Genomic DNA, 24032 nt, shown 5'->3' with positions numbered 1-24032 from the left:
TTGTTTATAAATATTACAGATTTGAATTTACTCTCCCACCCTTACTTTTCCTTTAACTCAGTTTTTTTTCCATATTAAATACATATTTTTAAAACTTTTGAATACTTTTTGGATTATAGTGGGTATATACAAAATCATTTGATTATTGTTTTAGATATTGCAAATCAGTATATAACCATATTTTAGAAATGAAATTATACAATTACATATTTACTTTTGCTTATATAAACATTATCAAGAGCTAGAAAATTAGATTGCAGTAAAATTCACTGTCTCTAGACCCAAAGGAACAAATATGCAAAGACAGTAGAGACCATTATTATGATTTCTGAGAAGGACTGCAGCTTAGCTTGCTCCCTCATTTGTTTGAATGGGCAGATTTTCAAAAGTAAAGTCACTCTCCTTAAATATTTTGCAGATTTCAGTAATCTGATAAATGAGCTATTTATTCATTGTTTCTCTGGTACCACACAGTAGATTATCCATAGCAACAATCCTTTTCAGACATAATAAGACCAACTCTGTGTTTATTAGGAAAACAATACCGCCAGGTTAAACAAACTGACTGCTGGTTTTGTGTATTTACTCTCTTACAAAGAGATCTGCTAAGCCTTCAACGTGTTCTATGTTGTGCATCATTAGAGAGGCTGAACTGGAGTATGACTCTATGATTCTGAATGTGCCATTTTTTATGGTGTATTTAGAATAAGAAAGAGGATGAGCAAATAAAGCTTTACAAATAAAGTGCTATTTTGTGTATTGAAAATAGGGCTAGACTCTTCTCTGAACAGTAGAAATCAGATATATCATGGTAAATATTACCACTCCCTGTCTATAGAGGATAAATAGAATACTTAAAATTGGCCCAGGAAAACACATTTCCGTTTTTCTTGACTTGAGAAATTACATTGACATGGAATCTATAAGAAGGGCTGTGCTTCAGAAAAAAGAAAAAGTAGTTTTAGAATTACAGAGATATTTTTATAAGAGAACAGATTCTTTTTTAAGAATTTGAATTGCTATTGAAATGTTAATTAAACCTAAGATCTTTTCATGTCAGAAATGAAATAGTATTTAAAATTGCAAAATGTTAGAGTGCATCTATTCCAATATTCTTATTTTACAGCAGTGAATGCTTTTAGAAATTGCTAAAAAAAAAAAAGCCTGATGTTTCTCATCTCAAATGTCCATGTGCAATATAAAAAAAAATTAACTAAAACTTGTGAAGTTTCACCCTACAGGGTATACTAATGGGAATATAATCATCGTTTACAGGATAGATTGATTACTAATCCCATCTACACTAATAAAAGACAAACATGCAAATTGACCAAACCTTTGCTACACCTTAAGCCACGCCCACCAGCCAGTAGAGCGACTATATGCAAATTAACCCAACCAAGATGGCAGCCGGCAGCCACGGAGCTGGAGCAAGCAGGAGGCTTGGTTGCCCCAGCGATGGAGGAAGCCAAGCTTCCCGCCTGCCCTGGCCGGCTGTGGCCTCTGCTAAAGGCAACAAAGTTTCAATTATAGAAGATAAATAAATCCCAGATACCTGCTTCCAGTCAGCCTCCACTGGGAGCTTGGGTGGCTGGGGGCCATGACCAGCCTGCAAACAGCCATCAGCCCTTCACCCAGAATGGCCACACTCTCATGGGGTGAGGGTCCCGCTGGGGGGCTTGGCCAGCCTGCAAACAGCCATCAGCCCTTCACCCAGACTGGCCACACCCTCATGGGGTGAGGGTCCTGCTGGGGGGCTTGGCCAGCCTGCAAACAGCCATCAGCCCCTCACCCAGGCTGGCCAGGCACCCAGGGGATCCCCATCCTGAAGGGGATTTGGCCAGCCTGCAAACAGCCATCATCCCCTCACCCAGGCTGTCCAGGCACCCCAGGAGACCCCACCCTTAGGGTCTGTGGCCCGCCTGCAAAAAGCCATCAGCCCCTCACCCAGACTGGCCAGGCACACCCCAGCAGGACCTCCCCACCCTGAAGGGGGTGTGGCTAGCCTGAAAACAGCCCTCAGCCCCTCACCCAGGCTGGCCAGGCACCCCAGCAGGGACCCCCACCCTGAAGGGGCTGTGGCCAGCCTGCAAACAGCCATCATCCCCTCACCCAGGCTGGCCACACCTCATGGGGTGAGGGTCTCTGCTTGGGGGCTTGGCCAGCCTGCGAACAGCCATCAGCCCCTCACCCAGGCTGGCCAGGTACCCCAGCGGGACCCCCACCCTGATCTGGGACCCCCTTCAGGGCAAACCAGCCAGCCCCCACCCATGCACCAGGCATATAATAAAAGGGTAATATGCAAATTGACGCTAACAGCAGAACGACTGGGAATGACTGGTCACTATGACACACACTGACCACCAGGGGGCAGACACTCAATTCAATGCAGGAGCTTCCCCCTGGTGGTCAGTGCGCTCCCACAGGGGGAGCTCTGCACAGCCACAAGCCAGGCTAACAGCTGCCAGCACAGCAGTGATGGTGGGAGCCTCTCCCGCCTCCTCAGCAGCACTAAGGATGTCCAATTGCAGCTTAGGCCTGGTCCCCGCTGGCAAGTGGATATCCCCCGAGGCTCCTGAGCTGCCAGAGGGATGTCTGACTGCCAGCTTCCTGGGGGAATGGGCCTAAGCCAGCAGGTGGACATCCCTCAAGGGGTCCCAGACTGCGAGAGGGCACAGGCTGGGGTGAGGGGGACCCCCCCCCCCAGTGCACAAATTTTTGTGCACTGGGCCTCTAGTTTGTTATATAATAGAATGGAGTGCATTTTTTTCTTTATTTGATTTTTTAATGTGGGTCAGCAATGGAGCTCTGCATTTATTAATTGGTTGGGCCTATTCTGATAAAATCTTTGCTATGTTAAATATCTATTTTTCTTAGGTAAATTTTTTGGTAGTTTCAGTACTTAAATTACTTTTTTTGTTTATATTCACAGATTCTGGAACTTTTCAAAGCCTGACCCTCTTCTTGAAATAGTGGACCATCATACAGAGTTTACCTGTGGTTTAGATTTAAGTCTTCAGAGCCCTACTCAGGTAATGCGATCTCCTGAGTTTTTTTCTTCCCATACAGTTCACAAATAGCTCTATGTGTGGCTTTTCTGAACAAAATTGCTGCCTTAAGGCAAGAGCAAAGTACATTTACTTAATCATCCTGATATCTTTTGCTGTAAAGCTGGAGCGTTTGAAACACTGGGGAAAGACAGGTGTCCAGGAACTTGACATGACGCTCTCCTCTTGAAAGACTGACTTTTCTGAGAGGAAAGGAACCTTCCTGTGCCTTACATGTTGCAGGCTCCCTGTGGAGAGGGTGACAAGAGAAGTATGGAATGGGGAAGGATTGTCCCCAGAGGTTGGTGGGAGTGAGAGTGTGTGGTCCTCATTTCAGCTGTCCCATAGCAAGTGAGATGATGGGCAAGTCACTTCCCTCTCGGGACTGTCATCAGAAACTACGTTAAAAGAGAGGCTTCCGATGGGGGACAAAGTAAGGGAGAATAGCTACTCTTTTAATCAATAAACTTTAAAATTCCCACGTTTTATTTTCTTAAGACTTGAGAGTTTAAATATTTAGGGCTTTTTTAAAAGCTGTTTCAGTTTTGGAAACCCATATCAGAAACACTAGAATATGTTGAATGATAAGGCACTTGAAAACAGACTGTGTGAAAACACTAACATATCAATGAAACAATATAATATGTAAGAAATTCTAGAGTATGACTAAGAAATTATCTTTTTATGACAAATTTTAGAAATTAGACAAAAACAAATCCCATTTCTCATTGCTGTGTTCTTAAATTTAAATGAATACAGTTTTTTTTATTATTTTAGGAATTAAGACATAATTCTGAGCTTAAAATATTCTCATTAGATATTAGAATAGTCTCATTAACATTAATAGTCTCATTAACATTAAAATAATTGTTGTAAAATGACTTCATAGCAACTAAGAAGAGAAGAGACTGAAAGAGTGCTGGGTCAAATGGCATTACCTTTAATGTAAATACAATGTGTTTCCAATGAACTAGTTTTTTTCTGAGACATAAATCTATTATAGATGATTTTTAATAAAATATTCATACCTGTTTGCTCTCCTGGTTAAGAAAAAAGCTGTACATATTGAAACATGACCATACTAAACAAAGAACCCTAAATAAATATTTTCCTCTCTCATATATTTCTGTTAACCTATGTTCCATGAGTCCCAGACTCTGGCCCAAGGCAACACATATGCCTTCTCGACTTCCTCGGTCCTGGCAGTTCCTCACCCCTGTCTGAGAGGTGCCAAATGTTTTCTAAATCCTCCACATAGACCGCCTTATTAAAAGCAACTTTTTTCAGAGGATTTATTAATTAGACTTTATGTATTCTTAAATAAGAGAATGTATTACAAGGTCCTATATTTTGTGTAAATCTGGTGACTGTCACCCATCTCTTCCTGTTCAACAACCAAATTTCAGTTGTACTAAGGAAATAATTGCTATTGAGAGAAATAAGAGTGGAAAAGCAGGGTCTACAAGCTGTACATAACCTGCAGGTTCACTGGCATAATGTACAGTTCAACTGTGCTAGAAATCTCCACTGAGTTAATTCATAGTGGGACAGAATTTGGGGATTAGAAGGGACCTAAGAAATAAGACCACTCCTTCTCATTTATGTATTCTTCCCACAGACATTTTCATATGCCAGACCTTGTGCCAGGCACTGGGGACTCAGTAGAGAATGAAAATAAATGTGGGCCCTGCCTTCATAGAGCATTTAATCCACTGTTATATCAGATAATCTCAAGAAATGAATGTAAATGAGAGTTTTAACAACCCTATGAAAGAAGTACATTGTTCCTCAGGAGTTCATAATCAGGATAGACATTTGACTGACTTAAGAAATGTGTAAGGAAGTGAGGGTCACCTGAGATCTGATGAGTAGGCATTAACTGTATGAAGAGACAAAAGGAAGAAAGATCCTAACAGGCAAAGGTAACAGTATGTTACAGACGCTGCAGTGGCAGGGAGCATGGATAGTATTTGAAAATGAAAGAAAGTATTTCTTCCTTATTTATGGTAGCTTATTCAACATTACAATTTAAGGAAATATATTTGTTGACTTGTCATGTTTTAAAAAATGGAGTGTTTAGATTATTGACTAAATGTTATGTTTGTTTCAATGTTTCCTTTTTTCCCCCTCCATTTTATTTATATTCTGTTTTGGACCTTAAACTTTCTTCCCTTTCTAACTAAGATTTCAACCAATATTTTTTCACATACCTAACATTGACATATTTTAACACAAACATTTGTATTGTTTATATTAATAACTTTTGTTTTTACCAGGAAACATTAATGTTCTTTCTTCTTAAGGTAGATAAGAGTCAAGTTCTTGGTGCAGCTCCCTATTTTTCTCTCACTTATTTCATTTCAGTGTATTATCTCTTGCTATATAATAAACTCCCCACAAGTTAATAGCTTAAACAACAATTTCCTTTCCCCATAGCTCTGTGAATCAGTAATTTGGGATGGGCTAAGCCAAACAGTTCTCTTGTTCTCACCTGGGGTCACTCATGTGGCCCCAGTCATCTGGGGCTTAACTCCGGCTGGGTGGTGTTAGATGGCCTCTTTCACATGTGTAGGGTACAGGCTGGTGGTCTTCTGAGCCCTGTGCTTCCAGAGGAGCCCAGGCTTCTTCACTTAGCTGTTGTAGATTTCCAATAGATTTCCAAGAGGGTGAGAGTAAAAGCCGCAAGGTATCTTCGGGCTAGGCTTCGAAATCACACAACATCCCTTCTGTTGTAAAGCAAATCACAAGGCTAATCAGATTCAAGGAGTGAGAAAGAGACTCCATGTCCTGATGGGAGTAGCCACAACAAAATTGTAGCCATTTAAAATATACCACATTAATTTTTGCTGGTATAGTTAGTAGTTTAATTTATTTTTGACATATTTATCCTTTATTCTCAGAGTATGTGGTCAAGTTTGCTGATTGCAGGTTAATTTATTTCACCATTTCTTCATAGTTTATTTCCTTAAAAAGTATCTTTCTCACTGGCTGGCATGGCTCAGTGGTTGAGTGTACACCTTTGAACCAAGAGGTGACGGTTGATTCCTGGTCAGGGCACAAGCCCAGGTTGCGCGATCCTCAGTTGGGGGCATGCAGGAGACAACTGATCGATGATTTTCTCTCATCATTGATGTTTCCATCTCTCTCTCTCCCTTCCTCTCTGAAAGCAATAATATATATAGTATATTTCTCTCACCTCTTAGAAAGTAAGTACCTTTCAATATACTTTCAAAAATGTGTTGTCTCTTGGGGTGAACTTAACATCTGTAGGACTTTGCTGACGTTACCTTAGGATCTCTGTGTTAATGTATTATCTGTCTTAAAAGAAGATTTATCTGAGTTCTTGTATTTATAATTCTTTTTAGCTTCTCCCTTCTTAGAGATCTGAAAGATGAGACCCAAGGATATTACACCTTTCTTCTTGACAGAATGTAAGCTCTTGTCTTTAAAGGTTTAAAACTTGACAAATAAGTGTCTGGGGTCATTCTTTAAGGATAATTGCTGAGAAATTCTTTGTGCCCTCACTTGTTAACCAGGCTGAAGTTATCTTTCACTTCAAAAAAGTTTTCTTTGATTTTTCCCCCCTCTGATCATGATTTGTACAGTCTTGGCATTTTCCCTTTTCTCTCTTGTCCTTATTATTTCTAAATTGGATACTCTTTTTCTATTTTTTTAGCTTTATGATTCTAGACCTTTAATACACCCATCTATATAATTGGGATTTCCTGTATGAATGTATTTTTAGAATTCTTGACTTTGTGATCTTTAGTATCAACTCTGCTTTTTCAAATGCTCATTGATATTAGTCTAGTATTTATAAACTGGGTACAGGTTTACATATCTTTACACATTTCTTTTGGAAGATAATTATTTCTCTTTTAAAGTATAAATTATTAATTCATTCCAAGATATCACATGTATGTTCAATAAAATGTATCTCTTTTCCCATGATGAAAATGGGAAATTACATATAAAAGAAAGAAACAAGATTTCTACCACTCTGTAAAAAATCAGTGATAACATATTAATATTTCTTTTCAGTCCTTTTTAAAGAAATTTTTAAATTAAAGTATAGCACTCATACTGGAAAATACACATATTTTCCAGCTCAATAAGTTATCAAGAATGCCCATGCCCATGTATCCATCACTCAGGTTAAGATATAGGACACTACCAGCATCCCCGGAGCCCTCTCAATATTCCTCCAAAATCTCACCCTCTCCCTTCTCCCCAAAGGTAACTGCTCTGTATTTGCACATATTTTTAATTGTTGCAGTTACACTACACATAAGAATTTTTCTTCTGGGACTCCCAAAATACTTGGTAAACATAATCATTGATGAATGAATATCCTAGTCCATCCATGCTAGGTATCCTTATAGTACCCTTAAAATGGGGTAGAAGAAATTTTGTATACTTTCATTTTGTTTGGTGGAAGGTGCTTAGATTTGATTTATACAAGTTCTTTAGATGTGGTTTAAAAAGTGTCTTTGGCTTTGTTGATGTTTTAGTGAAAATATTCATTATTTAAAATTCACCTTATGTTTTGATTCAAATCCTTATTCTAACCATCTTAGATACCAGGTTTAGAGGTTGACAATGGGTAAACTATTTTAAATTTCTCAGTATAAGGTTGGAAATGAGGTTTTAGAACAGGACTGGCATTATTGGCAATTAGTGTATCTGTGTCCTTGCACTTTTGATCTGAGGTGGTATTTTCTGTATGTGTCACACAGACTACCTTTAGCATTGAAAAAACATGTACCAGAAGCATCCACTGTCCTCAGGCAGCAGTCTCTGCTATTTCCTCCCTGATGCTTTAATAATTGTATAATATTTAGCTGAAAATTATATAACAAGTGCTTGTTTTCTGCCAGCCATGAAACATTCCCCAGATCCAGCTCTGTAGGATCTTGGCGTGCTCCTAAGATGGGTGTGTCTAGTCTAGCCTGTGTCTACTGCCCTCTGCACTCCATGTACAGCCCTGCAGTGAGCGCTTCCAGAATGATTGACATCTGAGCCTCTGGTACCTCTGCCTCTGAGCTCCCATTCCTGAGTCATCCACTCTCTAGTCATTTCCTTCTCTAGACTATGGAGCATGGCTTATAAAAACCAAACAAAAATGTTGAGTTGGCACGCTATGAACTACTTTTCCAAAACACTATATTTTGGCTCTTGATCCTACTCAACTTACCTTTAAAGTCTTTTTTATTTTCTAGTCCATTCTCCACAGTATCTTTTCTCAACCTTCTATAGGGACATTACATTTGACTTACCTCCTACTTTACTATAAAAATAACCAAGGATGAATATGTTCTTCTATTTCTACTCTCTCAAAATATTTATGTTCTATCTCTATTTTCCCCCTTTCCAGTGGGTTCCTAATTTTCTCAATGACTTCCTCATCCAGGTCTTTGTTTCCACAATTATTCACCGGTTTTTAGGTCTTCAGTGAATTTTTTCCTCTATTTTTTAAAGCTCATTTGATGCCACTCTCTTATCTCTCAACCAGTAAATTCTGTTTCTCTCATATTATTACACATCTAGAACTTCCTCTTGAATTTTTGTTGTCTTACATTATTAGATACTGTAACTTCCCCTTGAAACTGTTATTTAATTATATGCTAGTGATGCTTGGTCCATTTATCAAATTGCCTTTATTATATGATCTGAAGCGATGTCTTGCTTTTCTTGAGGTATTTCTAATTTAGTTAGTTGATGGTATGCTGAGGCCTGACCAGAGACCTGGGAAGTCATCCTAGTTTTCTTGTCTTTCTGTACCCTCAAATTCATTGGACGTTAAGTTTATAAATTCTCTCTTATCAGTACCTCTGAAATATGGACATTCGATAAGCATTTATTTAGTACCTCTGCCATGGAGTGCTGCAGTAATCTCCTAACTGATCTCTAAGTTCTTTTCATCATTCCATTTATTTTCAACACTGCTTCAGGGGACAGCTTTTCATAATGCAAATTTGATTTTGTTAGTCATTGACCTGAAATATATCAATGACCCCACTAAAGACATCAGGAACAAGATGAGAATTACTACTATCACCATTGTTAATCAATATGGTTCTAAAAATTATAGCCAATTAGTAATAGAAGAAAACAAAATAGAATATAAATATTTTTAAATGTAGGAAAATTTATGATTACTTGTACTTCATATGATTGTGACTTTAAAACTATTATAAATAAAAAGAGCCCACTGGTGTGGTTCAATGGTTGAGCGTCCATCCATGAATCATGAGGTCGCTGGCTCAATTCCCGATCAGGGTGAGGCTCTATCCCCAGTAGGGTGTATGCAGGAAGGAGGCAGTCAATCGATGATGTTTTTCTCTCATCGATGTTTCTATCTCTCTCTCCCTCTCTCTATAAAAATCAATAAAAAACATTAAAAAGGTAAAAAGTTCAATAAGCTCAGTAAAAATAAATATATAAAAATGAATGCTGTGTAGATATTCATAATCATCAGTTAGTAAATAAAATGGGAAAAATTACCTTTACATGGCAACAACTGTGTGTGTGTGTGTGTGTGTGTGTGTGTGTGTGATACACATAGAGGACTACAAATTTTAAAATGTGCAGACACAGATAAAGAAAATTATATAACTTTACAAAGGGACCTTTAAGAAAGACCAGAATAAAAGAACAGATATATTATGTTCCTGCAATAAAATACATTTATTTCCTTATTGCTACCATTTTATAGGTCTTTCTCATCTAACACAAATATTACAAACTCATGGTAAGCCACTCCTGTGATGGTCTTTACCTACTGTGACCATTAACTATACTAGTTACTTAAAAGTTTTAATTTACAAATAGAAAAAATTAAATTGTCATCTTTGTGTCATCTCAGAAACCTTAAAGAAAGTCAGCCCATTACCTTCAGGGTAGAGTCTGAATTTTTAATCTTGCTTTCAAGATTCAATATAATCTGTATTGTTTTCTAATTATATTTCTCATCATTATATGTAATCCTTCTATTACATACCAATTATATTTTATTATTTGTTTTTGCCAGTTTTTCTTGCTCTCCCCAACTTTTGCCTATACAAAGTGTTTCTGCCTTTCAAAGTCAGAATAAGTTCTCTTCCTTCACTCCTTTCCTTTTTGCTTCAGTAAATATTTGAGTGTCCATTATGTGTCAGAAGATGCATAGTAGATTAATGCAAGCTACCTGAGATATATATGTAATATACCCCCAAAATGTATACACATTTTAACATCTGATAGCTCAGTTCTGAAAATGGAATGTGTTTTAATAAACATTGCCTTTATAATTATTCAAAGTGTGTATATATATTATATCTTATATATGTTATATATATTATACATAAATAAAATAAGTATTAAATGAATGAATGAGTGAATGAATGAATGAAAAGGATTTTAGTAGAATTAGTCAACTCTTTCCTTATTTTTACTTAAATGCCATACAGATTGACATAATAAACCATGTTCTTCTCTGTAGTTACTTCCTACTGTAAGCTAATTGGGTAAGTAAAACATGTTCTTACTTCAGCCTATGATGTAATACAATGCGGCATAATGACTGGGCTGCTTTTTCAAAATTTAAAGTTGACTGTTAATGATTTTGTTTTGTTTTTCATTCTCTCTATATCCTTCTGCCTATTTCTCTGGTTCATTTTTGCTAAAGAGGCCATATGTCATATAAATAATTATAGTAAATTAAACAAGTTTCCCAAGGGCAAAAGCAGTTGTCCACAAAATTGAGAGAATAGAATAGAATTATAGATAGGAAATGGAAAATTTGTCAATAAAGTAAATCTCTTAATGAGTCAGTAGGAATTCTTAGATTAATAGCCATATTAAATCATTTGAAATAAATTACGTGTTATCAGAGGCATGTGTAAACATTTTGATAAAATAGAGAGAATTGATAAAATTAATATAAATTTTGTAAGTTACACATGTATTTAAAATCTGGTGTTTTCATTATGTTTCCTCTTCCAAATTTTGCATTTATAGGACTATTGTTTTGAGGATGTTCTATAGCAAGTCTTATCTGATCCACCAATAATAAATTTTTATTATAAACCACTTATTGACTGGATTTCTTTAATATTCTTGGGTCTACTGTCGAATCTAGTCTATTACTTTGTAAATAGGAAATACTGAAATATTTGTTTAATACAGTTGCTCTCAAGCATTCCATGTGATAATTTCATGATATATATGCTATAACTCTATTTAGAACTTACTAGGCTATTTTGATAGATAACAAATATTTATTCAGTTTTCCAAGAATGCTTCATTGTATATTTTCAAGAAATTGACATATTAGGATAGTAGCAAAAAGTTAGTGTGCATGTTACGAAAATTTAGAAATATCTATTTTGCCATTAAAAGTGAAAATGAAATAACTAAAAATAGAACTTATATGAAATCTGGCCCTGTTCATTTAGTTATTTTTCACTACCCTAGAAGATAGCAGCTTTAAAAAAATATTATGAAGATGAATTATATCTTTAAGGTTTTAATTCAGTAAAGAAATATAACATTTTGACAAATAATTTTTCCTACAATGTCAATAATTTTGATTCTGAGTTTTAATGAAAAGATTTGCATTTTGATCTCAGATTAAAGGAAATTCATAGACCATAGGGATGAAATGTACTAGAGTGGGGGCTTGCCGGTTAAGAAATACATTTTCCACTGGCATCTCTTTGGGCAGAAGAGGTAGAGCCCGGAGCCTCCCACCCTGTGGTGCCCACATGCACACTCACCGTAAGGAAGTAGGTCAAACCAGATAGGTTTTGGCAGCCAGCCTTCAAGAAACCCTAGAAGGGAGTCAGACAGGAGTCAGAAAAAAGGCCTCTCTCAAAAGATTAAGAATTTTATCAGAGGAGGTGTAATGCAATTTAGTTGCCTTAAAGCTAGAACTTTTAGTTCTGCATTTATTCTTATTTATTCCACTTCCCAGAATACTTTCCCTCTCTCCTTTATGTCCCCACACCCCACACAGTAACAACAATAAGCACTCTCTGGCTAAGGTCTATCCTCCTTTGAGCCACAGTTTAGGTCAGATTTCCTCTTGAAAGCATGTACTTTCCTCACATTTGGATACACATCTACTGGACCCCATAATTCCCCAATCGTTGTCCATATCACTCTACATCCTAGGTGTCTGTTTACTTATCCATCCTCTGCTGTACTCCAGATCTTGTTTACTGTAGTGTCCTCAGCATACTTCTAACATGGAGGAGGTACTCAATGAGTATTTGTTGAATAAAAGGATGAATATAAGTATGTATATATATGAATTATGTTTTAAGTAGTTTTGTAGTGCAAAGAAATACTTGAAAAACAGCTCCTGAGACATAGCTCCCTGTGAAACCTCTCTAAATAATATTCATGACACTCACATATTCCATATATCCCTCAAATCCCATGAAACGTGTTGCCTTTACCCAGATATTAGATCTCACGCCTGGCTTGATGCTCTTTATCACGTGTGAGGTTCTACTCAACAAAATCTTTGGAGGAGGGAAACCAATGCTCATACATGGCTTCATTCATTCATTCATTCATTCAACAAGCATCTACTAAAAGTTTACTATATACAAATCACAACAAATACAGATTTGATCAAGATATATAATCACTGACTCTAAAAAAAAAAGTCCTATTCAGGTTTAGTTATACAAAAGTTTTTACATCCATATGTGAATATTGTTAGAAGACAGAAACTATATTACCCAGCATGCTTTCATTTTCTCCTTCGTTTTCATACAGCATAGAGCCTAATTTATTATACAAATATTATAATATGCTCAACTGTAATATGCTTTTGCTCTCTTTAGAACAGATTTTTTTAAATCTATATTTATTTTATTTGGTCTGTGGGTTAATCTATAGACCATGTCAGCCCATTTAGAACTGAACAAGGTTCAAATCTTAAATAAAATAAAAATATTTTTATTAACCATAATTTAAATTATTAATATAATTTTCTTATGTGTTTAAGGAGAAAGTCTGCCATATGAAGAATGATTTTGTATATTTTGTAAAACCACTCTTTTGGCAATGAATGATTTTTGTGATGGAAGAATAGTATATATTTCTCTTATAGTCAAGTGCTAGAAAAAACTTCATCTCCCTGATGAAGCAGTAAATTAGGATATTTGCATATCTTATATTATTGTTTGACGTTTTTACCTTTGCTGCCAGGAGGTGTAGAGCTCAATTTCATGTCTAATTTTAGCCATTATTCTTAGTCTCTTTTTCCAGTTTAATTATCTGCCCCATCTCTACATTTCATGTTTGTTCTTTTAATGAAATGGCTTTTCTGTTACTGTGCTATCTCCTATGAGAAAGCAAGGGTTATTGTATTCCATGGAAATAATTGTTACCCGTTGAGGCAAATAAGTTATATCCCTGCATGTGGCCATGCTAAAGGATAATTTTCAAAATGGCAATCATGACTCATACAAGTATAAATGTGAACACGTATCAAAGATTTTATGTAATTTATGAAAGATTTTACAACTGGCTCAAAGGAACAGATACATATAGGTAGTCACTGAATGCTGAAATGAATGTAGTAAGAGGTACAAAACTGTTCAATATCCATAGGGCAATAAAATGTCATGTTTGGAATCATCTCTTGGGGAGCAAGAAAGACATCAACTACATCTTCATAGGACATTCCTTTGCAACTTTAATGGATGAGAATCATTTGATTACTATCAGTTTTCTATAGCTTTCAGAGTTGTAAAATAATCCAGTCAAAGACAGAGAAAGGCATAGACCCCTATAGAATCAGGTAACCCTGCGGGGCCCTAGCACAATGCCAGCATTCCACTGAAAGAACACCTCGCAATCTTTTCTGCTGATTGATTACAATCTTTTACAGTTTTTCCTGACAGCAAGGTAATGGGCAAAGAAGTGAGTCCTCCTGTAGGAGACTGAAACTGAGAAAGAGGATCTTCGGTAGATGAGAAAGGAGATACCCCATTATCGCTATCCTGAGTCTGGCCTTGAAGGAGTCTTCATGGCCAGGAGTGCATTCCCAGGGATGGGAAGGAAAGGTGGCTTTTGTCTTGAAGAAGCAGGATGGGAGCTAAGCAAGATTCCTTTCTTTGTTTGACAAGCTAATGAATGAGTGGATCTCATCCTGCAAAGCAGATTATTTATTTCCATGTTATTCACTTTATTTATTTATTTGTTTGTTTGTTTATTTATTTATTTATCTTAACCTTTAATAAAGGTTAGCAAAGTCTTTTTTAAATGCCTTTCAGGCTGGTCTCAGGTGAATAGAAAGGGACATGAAGAAGAAGCCCTGTGTTTAGTCTCAGTCATAAAATGAAGTGGGAAGCAGTGCCTCCAGAGGCCATTTGGTTGATGATAATTAATGAGAGCCCTCCTCCTACTCCTGGGGATCACAAGGTCATCTTTTCTTACCATATGGTTTCTACAGCACCTATCTTGGAGAAGCTGGAGACTCTTTGTTAGTTTAGTAAAGTGCTTTTATTCTTACCTTATTGTTATTTTTATTGTAAGCTTTTAAAAACGTTTAGAATTTGATGGAGTTTAATTAATTAAAAAATATTATTTGCATTCATTTTAGTGACTCTATTCACAGTTCAGTTTTAGGTGTTTCTTTCTTTCTTTTTTTTTTAATCTTTAAATTCTTTATTAGTTAAGGTATTACAAATGTGTCCTCATCCCCCCCCCATTAACCCCCATCCTCCCCCCCCCCCACTCATGCTCTCATCCCCCTGTTGTCCATGTCCATTGGTTTGGCTTATATGCATGCATACAAGTCCTTGGGTTGATCTCTTCCCCTTACCCCCACCCTCCCCTACTTTCCCTCTGGGGATTAATAGTCTGATTGCTGTTTCTCTATCTTTGGATTTGTCCCTGTTCATCAGTCTATGTTGTTCTCTATATTCCACAAATGAGTGAGATCATGTGGTATTTATCTTTCTCTGACTGGCTTATTTCACTTAGCATAATGCTCTCCACTTCCATCCAAGCTGTTGCAAAAGGCAAGAGTTCCTTCTTTTTTACAGAAGCATAGTATTCCATTGTGTAGATGTACCACAGTTTTTTAATCCACTCATCTGCTGATGGGCACTTAGGCTGATTCCAAATCTTAGCTATGGTAAATTGTGCTGCTATGAACATAGGGATGCATATATCCTTTCTAATTGGTGTTTCTAGTTTCTTGGGATATATTCCTAGAAGTGGGATCACTGGGTCAAATGGGAGTTCCATTTTTAGTTTTTTGAGGAAGTTTTAGTTTTTTGAGGAAGCTCCATACTGTTCTCCACGGTGGCTGCACCAGTCTGCATTCCTTTTTCTCCACATCCTCGCCAGCACTTGTCATTTGTTGATTTGTTGATGATAGCCATTCTGACATGTGTGAGATGGTACCGCATGGTTGTTTTGATTTGCATCTCTCGGATGATTAGTGACTTTGAACATGTTTTCATATGTCTTTTGGCCTTTCTTCTGTCTTCTTTCGAAAAGTATCTATTTAGGTCCGTTGCTCATTTTTTGATTGGGTTGTTTTATCTTCCTTTTGTTAAGTTGTGTGAGTTCCCTGTAAATGTTGGAGATTAAACCCTTATCGGTGATAACATATGCAAATATGTTCTCGCATGCAGTGGGCTTTCTTGTTGTTTTGTTGATGGTTTCGTTTGCTGTGAAAGATTTACTTTTGATTGAATCTAAGTTATCAAAATTTTTGGTTATAGCTTTCTGTATCCTGTCTAAGAAAGCTTAACATACTTTCAGATTGAGAATATATTCTTCTATAAGCTTTGCACCTTTATTTTCTATATTTAGGACTATGGTCCATCCACCTCAAATTAATTTTTATTTATGGTGTAAAGTTGGAGTTGAGGTTCATTTTTTTCCCATATGGATCTCCAATTCTAGCACCATTTGTTGAAAATACCTTTTTTGCCCTTTGAGTTGTTTTGGTACATTTATTGAAAAGCAGTTGGCCAAGTGTAGGGTTTATTCCTGAATTCTGTTCTATTTCTTTGATCTACTTATATATCCTTATGTCAATGTTGCACTGTCTTGATTACTGTAGTAAGTCTTGAGATAGGTAGTATAAGTACAACTTTCTTGTTATTTTTCAAGATTCTTCAGGCTATTCTAAGTCCTCTGTATTTCTACCTAACTTTAAAAATCACCTTGTTCATTTTTATTAAAAAGCCTGCTAGGATTATGAATTATAAATTACTTTGGGGGAGAATTAAGTTCTTAACAATATTGAACCCATGAATATGGTTTGTGTGTGTGTGTGTGATATATATATTTCCCCATTTATTTAGGCCTTTTAAAATTTCTCTCGGCAATGTTTTAGTTTTTAGTGTGGAGAATTTACATATCTTTTGTTAAATGTGTTATTAAGTATTTTGTTATTTGGTGCTATTTTACATAGATTTTTAAATTTATTTTTAACTTTTTTTCTGCTAGTATATAGAAATACAGTTGATTTTATATATTAATCTTATACCCTGAGACATTATTACATTCACCAAGTTTTTAACACACAGTTCCTGGGTACCATGGATTGTCTTCCCTTCATGTTTTAATATGGCTTTTTAGACTTGAATGTCCTTGTGTCTCAGGTCTGCCCCAAAAGAGGGCCAGTGTGAATGCCCAGGCATTTGTGAAGTCTTCTGACTTCACAGTTGGATTCAAATAGTTCCTCCTAGGAAAAATCTCGTGTTAGAGCATTTATCACTTTCAGTCTTGAACGAGTTATTCTTTGAAGTCCACGGCTGTGCTTTATCTCCATTCCATTCCCACAATACCTAGCACCGTGCCTTTGTTCACAGTTGAAGAGTACATCTTTCCAACATTTATCTCAGGAGGTACAGGGAATTACGTAGCTCTGGGTGGGGGAGGGGAAAATCCTTATAGGCAACTTTAGTCCATTGGAAACAATCCCTGAGCGTGTCTTAGAAAGGTAAAATAGACCTTTGATCAAAAACATACTGTGTGTTCTTGCTATTTAAAGATATGTTTACTTGTGGATGATCTGCTACTCTCTAAATGACTTAGGCTTTTGCTATCAGTTTTGAATTTCTGTAAATTATGTTTCCTCTTACTTTCTTGTTTTCTAGGTGGCTGACTGTGCTTGGGATGAAACGATAAAGATATACGATCCTATTTGTCTTACTGTGCCTGCTTGAGACACACTACTCTGGTCAGAAACAAAGAACATTGGCTGAAGAACTACTTACCAGGAAATAAATTAACTATTGATAACATAGTCATTATGCTTTTATATGCTATTCAGATTTCAAATGTTAAAAACTTACCCTGAATCAGTTTAGAAGCAGCTGATACAGACCTTGGCTCACCCTTTAAGCCTGACACATAAGCCATATTTCTTAAAATTCTAAGGAATAATTGATGTTATGGTATATCTTACGGTATCTGTTAAAATGTAAACTCTGTATTATAAAATGGATGAAAATTTGATTCATATAGGTTATATAGGTAGGGATATATTTTATTTTTAATTTGTCATTTTTGATGTGAAATATAATCACTGCTGTTGATAAAAATAAATTGCATCTCTTGATCACTTATCATTTTATGACATTCCCAACAAGATTGCCTTTTCTAATATAGTGTACATCTGAATGCAATGCTATATATAAGGTAGCTATATCTTTGCTTTAGTAGCAGGGCTCTAATACAGATTTAATTTTTTTAGCAGTTATTTATTGTGCATCTACCATGTGCTTGACAAATAGACCGAATGGTTCTCTCAAGGACTGTTTCCATGCTTTAAGAATATGGAATGCTGTAAATTGAGCTTTTCTTTTTTTACAGTTCTGCAAATCTTTTTAGATATTGTATCCATGATCCTATATTTCTCTTCCTACTTCTCTACTATCAAATGTTTAAAAAAGAAAAAAAAACTTGTTACTGGGCAAGAAGTCTTAGATCCTACTATGGTTTCAAGCAATTACCCTGGAAACAAACCCTAAATAATGCTATAAACCTTCCTCACTACCTCCCTAAGTGTCCCTGAAAAATCTCTAAGTGTTGATGACTTGTAAAAAAAAGTAAGTTAAAAGGGAAAAAGTAGTAAAACAAACAACTTTGCATAACACTTATATTTTTATATAAAATTTAAAAAATGTGTTATAAATGGCAAAAATTGTCATTAAGTTTTTAACAAGCTTTTAGAATTTTTAAAGAGAAAAATACAGTTGTAGTAATCAGAATAAATTAAAATATATGTATATTGTCCAATTTACATATCTTTCTTTACTTATTCCAGAAAAAAGTTAAGACAGCTTACAAAGTAAAGGAAAAAATGAGATAATATCAAAAATAGAACAAAAGGAGACAAAGTAGAGCCAGGAGTAAGGCTTGAAAATATATGTCTCAGAGTCCTAGAAAGTTGCAACTGGCAGCATAAATGGGAAGCCTGGTCAAGTACACAGTTCAGTACCCAAGGCCTGAGGGCAAGAACTTTGTCCTAGTCCTGGGCTTGGCCTAGCATCATGCCTAGCACATAGACGGTGCTCAATATCCGTTAAAGGAATGAAAGGACTCGGGGAAAGTACAGCTCTTTTTCGTGCTTAGACAAATCAATACTAATTGTTTTCGAGAAGCCCCATAAAGAGGACACTGCTTCACATGAATATATGGTAAGGAACAAGGAGCGCAAACATCCTTAGAGCTGTCACGACGATGAGATTCATAGAGCTGTTTCTTGTTGCTTCCCTCTACAGGAACTAATGGCATCACACCAAGTGCAGTTCAATAAAAGCAGGTTCACTGTGGGTGTTCTCTGTGTCAGCAGAATTTATAATAGACCTGTACAAATGCCTAACCCAGATCATATAATTAATTGAAATTACTTATTTTCCTTATACAAGAGACTTTTATTAAAATAACCTACCGTGTATCTTTTGAGACAAATATTTGTGATTTAGAAACTAACATCTTTCTAAATATTTATTTTTCCCCTCTATATTGGGGATGTCAGAGATGTTTAGAATACTAACTTCATAATACTTAACTCCGGTTCTTGGAGACTCTCCACATAAACGAGTGTGAGTGAACATTCCCAGTGGGTTCCCTAGAGATGGGATGGAAAAACTAGATTGGAAAACTAGAAGGAAAGGAGCTTGGATTCTCTCTGAAAAGAGAATGGGCAAGATTTTTGAATTCTTGGTAGTCCACAAGCCAAGCAGCCTCTGAATTTTAAGAGGACAAGAGTCATTTCCTCCAGGCTGGGAAAAGGCATTTGTTTTCTGGCTACTGAGCTCTTAGCTTTCACCCTGTCTGCCTCCCCAAGCTGCTCCTGCACCCGCAGTGACAGCACAGCACCACAGAGTGAGTGCAGGGAAAGGGAACGCGGGTCCCTGAGCATTTCTGTGATCTGGGCACTACGTGAGATGCTTTCTGTATGTTACCCCTTTTTATCTTCATAACATCCCTGCAAGGAAGCCCTGCCAGTTTTCCAGACAAGGAAATGATGGCTCTCAGGGGTCATAATACCCAGGAAGTGTGGAGCTGGCATTTGAAATCTGCTATAACTGGATCCAAACCTATGGTTCTGCCACATGGCCTCCTTTTCCCCAGAATAGCAGAAATCGGCCCACTGAGAAGCAGTAAAGATGTGGACCTCTGCTGACTCGATTCTGATCATTCCTGAGAGAACTGACAGTGTTGAGTTTCCAAGACTAAAGAGCTAAGAAGCTGACCCTGGGTCTGGAATGACTCTCCCAAGGTCTGTCACCTGCTTCGGCATTTTAAAACTGCATAACTTAGCTATGACTTGGCTCTTCCAAAAATGAACTCATTCATTTCTTACTTAACAGGCCTCTTTTTGAATGAAATAATCTACATAAGTGTTTTTTACTTCCATATATTACTGGGTACTTCCAAATCTATATCTCCTGCCTTCCCCACCTGGGCCTCCCACAACCTTTGCACTCACGTTCTTCCAACCAAACTCATCTTGCTCTCTGGACCAGCTTTTCCTGCACATTTCCTGCTTTTGCTTTTGCCTACACTGTCCACCTGGGTGCTCAAGCTAAAGACCTAAATACCATCTTTGTTCCTTCCCTTTTTCCCACTTCTCCACTTCCAGACACATCAAATAGGTCACTAAGTCCTGTCCCTTTAGCCCCCTAAATACTTCTCCATTCTGTCTCTTGCCCACCATTCAACCACCACTGCCCTGGTTCAGGCCATCATTAGCTCTTCTCTAGGCGATCGAAGCAGTTTCCTAAGTGATGCATCTGTTTCTCAGTCTGTCCCCTCAGAGCTGTCCTCTTCAACAGAGACTGATCTAAACTGCAATCTGATTGCCCAGATTTCAGTGTCAAACTGTTCTCTGCTTACCGGATTGCCTACAAGAAAAAGTTCAAGCTCACTAAGCAGACAGTTAAGGTCCTTCAGGGCCAGCCCCTGCCCCTCTCTGCAGCATTGCTTCTCTCCACATTGTCACACACTTTGTGCTTCAGCACCTCCAGCATGCTCACAAACTCCTCGTGTAAATATGCAGGTTTTCATTTCTCTCTTTGCTCAAGGCAGTCCATGTGCTTGGATTGTCTTGTTCTTGGCTTGGCAAATTCTTAGCCATTATTTGAAAGTCATGTGAAATGACTAAAGAAAAAGATTGACAACATACAAAAATTAAAATATTCAATACATCATTAGCAAAGCTTAAAGACAGAAGACATATTGGAAGGATATAGTTGCAGCATATCTAATGGTCATGTAGAATTGATAAAGCGCTCTTCACAGTCACTAAGAAGTTTGTCCACTTTTATCAAACGATTCACAGATGTAGAAATGATAATGTCTAATACACTTCAAAAAGATATTCAGACTTTTTCTTACTGCTGACAAAGAAATGCAAATTAAAATCCCATTTTATCAGTTTGGCAAATGTAAAATATTGATAATATTCAATAGTGGTTAAAGTAAAAGCACTGTTATATACTTGTTTGCAAGGCAATGTGGCGGCCTGGTATGTATACATATCAATACATTTCTATTGATATGTATATAGTTACCTATTTCTGTGTAACAAATCATTCCAAAATTTAGCCCCTTAAACATTTCTTTATCTTACAGTTTCTATTGATCGGGAATCTAGTAGTGGCTTAGCTGAGTTGTTCTGGCTAAGGTTTTCTCATGACATTGCAGATAAGCTGTCACCTGGGTCTACAGACATCTGAAGTTCAACTGGGGCTAAAGGATCAGCTTCCAGAGTCACTCACATGGTCATCAGCAGGCCTCAAAAACTTACCCTGGCCCTAACCGGTTTGGCTCAGTGGATAGAGCGTTGGCCTGCAGACTCAAGGGTTCCAGGGTTGATTCCTGTCAAGGGCATGTACCTTGGTTGCAGGCACATACCCAGTAGGGAGTGTGCAGGAGGCAGCTGATCAATGTTTAGAAACATCGATGTTCCTAACTCTCTATCCCTCTCCCTTCCTCTCTGTAAAAAATCAATAAAATATATTAAAATGAAATGCCTCTTAAAAAAAAAAACTTACCCTGTGGGGCCCTCCCATTGGCTGAGTGTTCCTGCAACATGGCATCTGGCTTCTCCCAGAATGAGTGATACAAGAAAAAAAAAAAGTCCAAGATGGATGCCTCAGTTCTTTATAACCTAATCTCAGGAGTGACACCATCAGTTTTGCTGTATTCTGTTGGTTACACAGACCAAACCTGGTACAATGTGCAAGGGTTTAACCAAGGATGTGAATAACAGGAAGCAGATCTTTGGGGATTATCTTGGAGGCTGGTTACCACACTCTGCTTTTAAAAAATAGCAAATTATACGCAAATGTGTATTGTACTTTAATTTTATTTTTAAAGGGGATTTATGTATGTGCAAATATATATATACAAGAAAAAATTGAATGGCTCATACCAAACTTGTAACATTAGCCAGCTCTGTGTAGTGGGGTTGGTATGGGGTTGGGGGTGGGGAATATTGAAAATAGCATGTTCATAAAAAAAAAAAAGCATGTTCACTTATTTATAAATTTTGTTTTCCTTTTATACGCTATAAAGAGCACGTGTTATTTTCTTACTAAAAAGAATGAAATAAGACCCTGTTTCCTTCTGCAGGGAACCTTACTGACACCCCTGTGAAGCTCCCCTGTGAAGCTGGATTGTATTGCCCTCCTCAGTGCTCTCCTGTTTCTGCCACAAGACCCCACTGTGGCATGAGCCTCTTTGTGCTGCCTCACCTCCACCTGTGAATCTTAAGGACTAGGATGAGTGCTCATCTTTGAATCCTCTGTAGCTAACACTGCAAAGCACAACATACTTGCTCTGTATGTTTGTTGAATGAGTGCGTGTCATGCCACCAATATTTATTGAGTAGCTCCAAAGATAATAGAGCTTGAATCTAGACCCTTGCTACCTTGATAGCTTTTTGACCTTCAGATCCCCATTCTTGTTCAATTATCTTGCTAAATACAGTATTCTTATTTTTTCTTTGGGATCCTATCTAGTAACTGGTGTGGGAGATGGTGTTAATTTTTTAAAATGAGAGCCCTAATGGAAAAGAATTATATGCAATAGAGAAAATGTGCTCTGTTTCATGCCAGTGTAGGTTTCAAATATTCAGCTAAATATTCTTGCCTAAATGAGAAGGGTAAGAGAGCTGAATCAGCCCCAAATCTTTTACCTAATGTTCGTATCACAAATGGAAGCAGTTATAATTGCTGGCAGAAATGAATCATTCCAAAACTAGGTCTGTGCAGACAATTCTTTATTGTGTTCACTTAAGATGGCTTAAAGCAACCATCCTTTAATTGCAATGGTCCCCAAAAGCAGAGATCTGTTATTTGCTGATGGCTTTAAAAGTTAATTTTCACTTTTTTTCTTTTCTGAGTGAACTTTGGATATATGCTTACACACACACACACACACACACACACACACACACACACACACATAATTTGAACTGTTGCTTCAGACTTCATTATTTCCTAAAGAAGGAACAGTTATCACTTAAAAAAAAAAAAGAAGAAGCAGAGTTCTTGGAATAGCCATGTAATCAGAGCTGTTAACAACAAAAACCAAGAGTTCCCTAGGCACCGGGAGCACGGGGTTCCCTATAATGCTTTCCAGTGTTATTCCTGGAAAGTTGGCAGAGTAGTGGGTCATCCGCAAACACTTCCTTGAGTGCCCACCTGTGTGAGGCGGGGATGTTCCCTACTAGGCGCTCAGCACGGGCGCTGGAGGTTGGTTTGAGAGCCAGTTCTCTCTCACCAAAGTGAGCTCCCAGCACATGCAAAGCTGGACCAGGGATGCTGCCAGTCCCAGATGTAACTTCTTTTTTCTGCTGCGGTGGTAATCTGCGGTTTCCATCTGGGCTGGAAGAGTCGCGTTCGGCACAAAGGTGGGAATATGGAGGACAAAAAAGAACCACCAGAGAAATGGATTTAAACGTTAGGAGTTTGGGATGCGGCTGCGGGAGGCCAGGGGGAGGGAGGGGCGGGCGGTGTGGCTGGATCAGAGGAAAGAACGAAAGGAGAGGGGGAGCGCATCTCGAGCTCTCTCCCTGGCACCCAAACCCTGACCGTGTCCAAGGAGCGCGAAAACTAAACGGTGCCTGGCTCTTAACCGTGGCCTCCTCTGAGCGAATGACGGGGTCCGGGCGTTGCTTTCCAGGGACGGAAGTTCAGATAAAAGGGTCACAAAAGTCTGGCGCTTCAGAACATAAGAGTTTTCTTTTTCTCTTAGCCGAGTGGGAAGTCCTGCGGGACACGGAGATGTCCTGGCGCGGGAGATAGGAGATAGGGGTTGTCCTGCTCGCCCCAAGCGGCTCGCCACGGGCCCGCAGGCTGCAGTGGGTCCCCGGGACCCACGGGAAGCTCACACCTAGTCTCAGTTCCGCCGTGGTCCGGGGGCCAGCCCGCCACGCCCTCTCCTCCCACCCCCGCCCCCCACCCACCCCACTCCCGCGCCGCGGTCGGTCGCTCCCAGCCCACCCCC

General features: G+C 37.9%; 1 protein-coding gene across 2 annotated transcripts in view; it reads left to right on the top strand.

The window, feature by feature from the left end:
* Nucleotides 1–17643, top strand: part of PEX7 (peroxisomal biogenesis factor 7) — a 62250-nt gene extending 44607 nt beyond the window's left edge. Inside the window, exons 9-10 of one of the 2 annotated variants that reach the window (XM_006084427.3) lie at nt 2933–3032; nt 17165–17643. In XM_006084427.3, the coding sequence (XP_006084489.1) occupies nt 2933–3032; nt 17165–17233 (169 nt within the window). In that variant the 3' untranslated portion in view covers nt 17234–17643. The remainder of the gene's footprint in view (nt 1–2932; nt 3033–17164) is intronic. The other variant, XM_006084428.3, reaches the window with a different exon arrangement.
* Nucleotides 17644–24032: the final 6389 nt, after the last annotated feature.

This window comes from Myotis lucifugus, unplaced genomic scaffold, assembly GCF_000147115.1.
Source record: "Myotis lucifugus unplaced genomic scaffold, Myoluc2.0 scaffold_11, whole genome shotgun sequence".
Lineage (NCBI taxonomy): Eukaryota > Metazoa > Chordata > Mammalia > Chiroptera > Vespertilionidae > Myotis > Myotis lucifugus.
The sequence above is the reverse complement of the archived record's forward strand: the minus strand, read 5'-3'. Positions and strand labels throughout refer to the sequence as shown.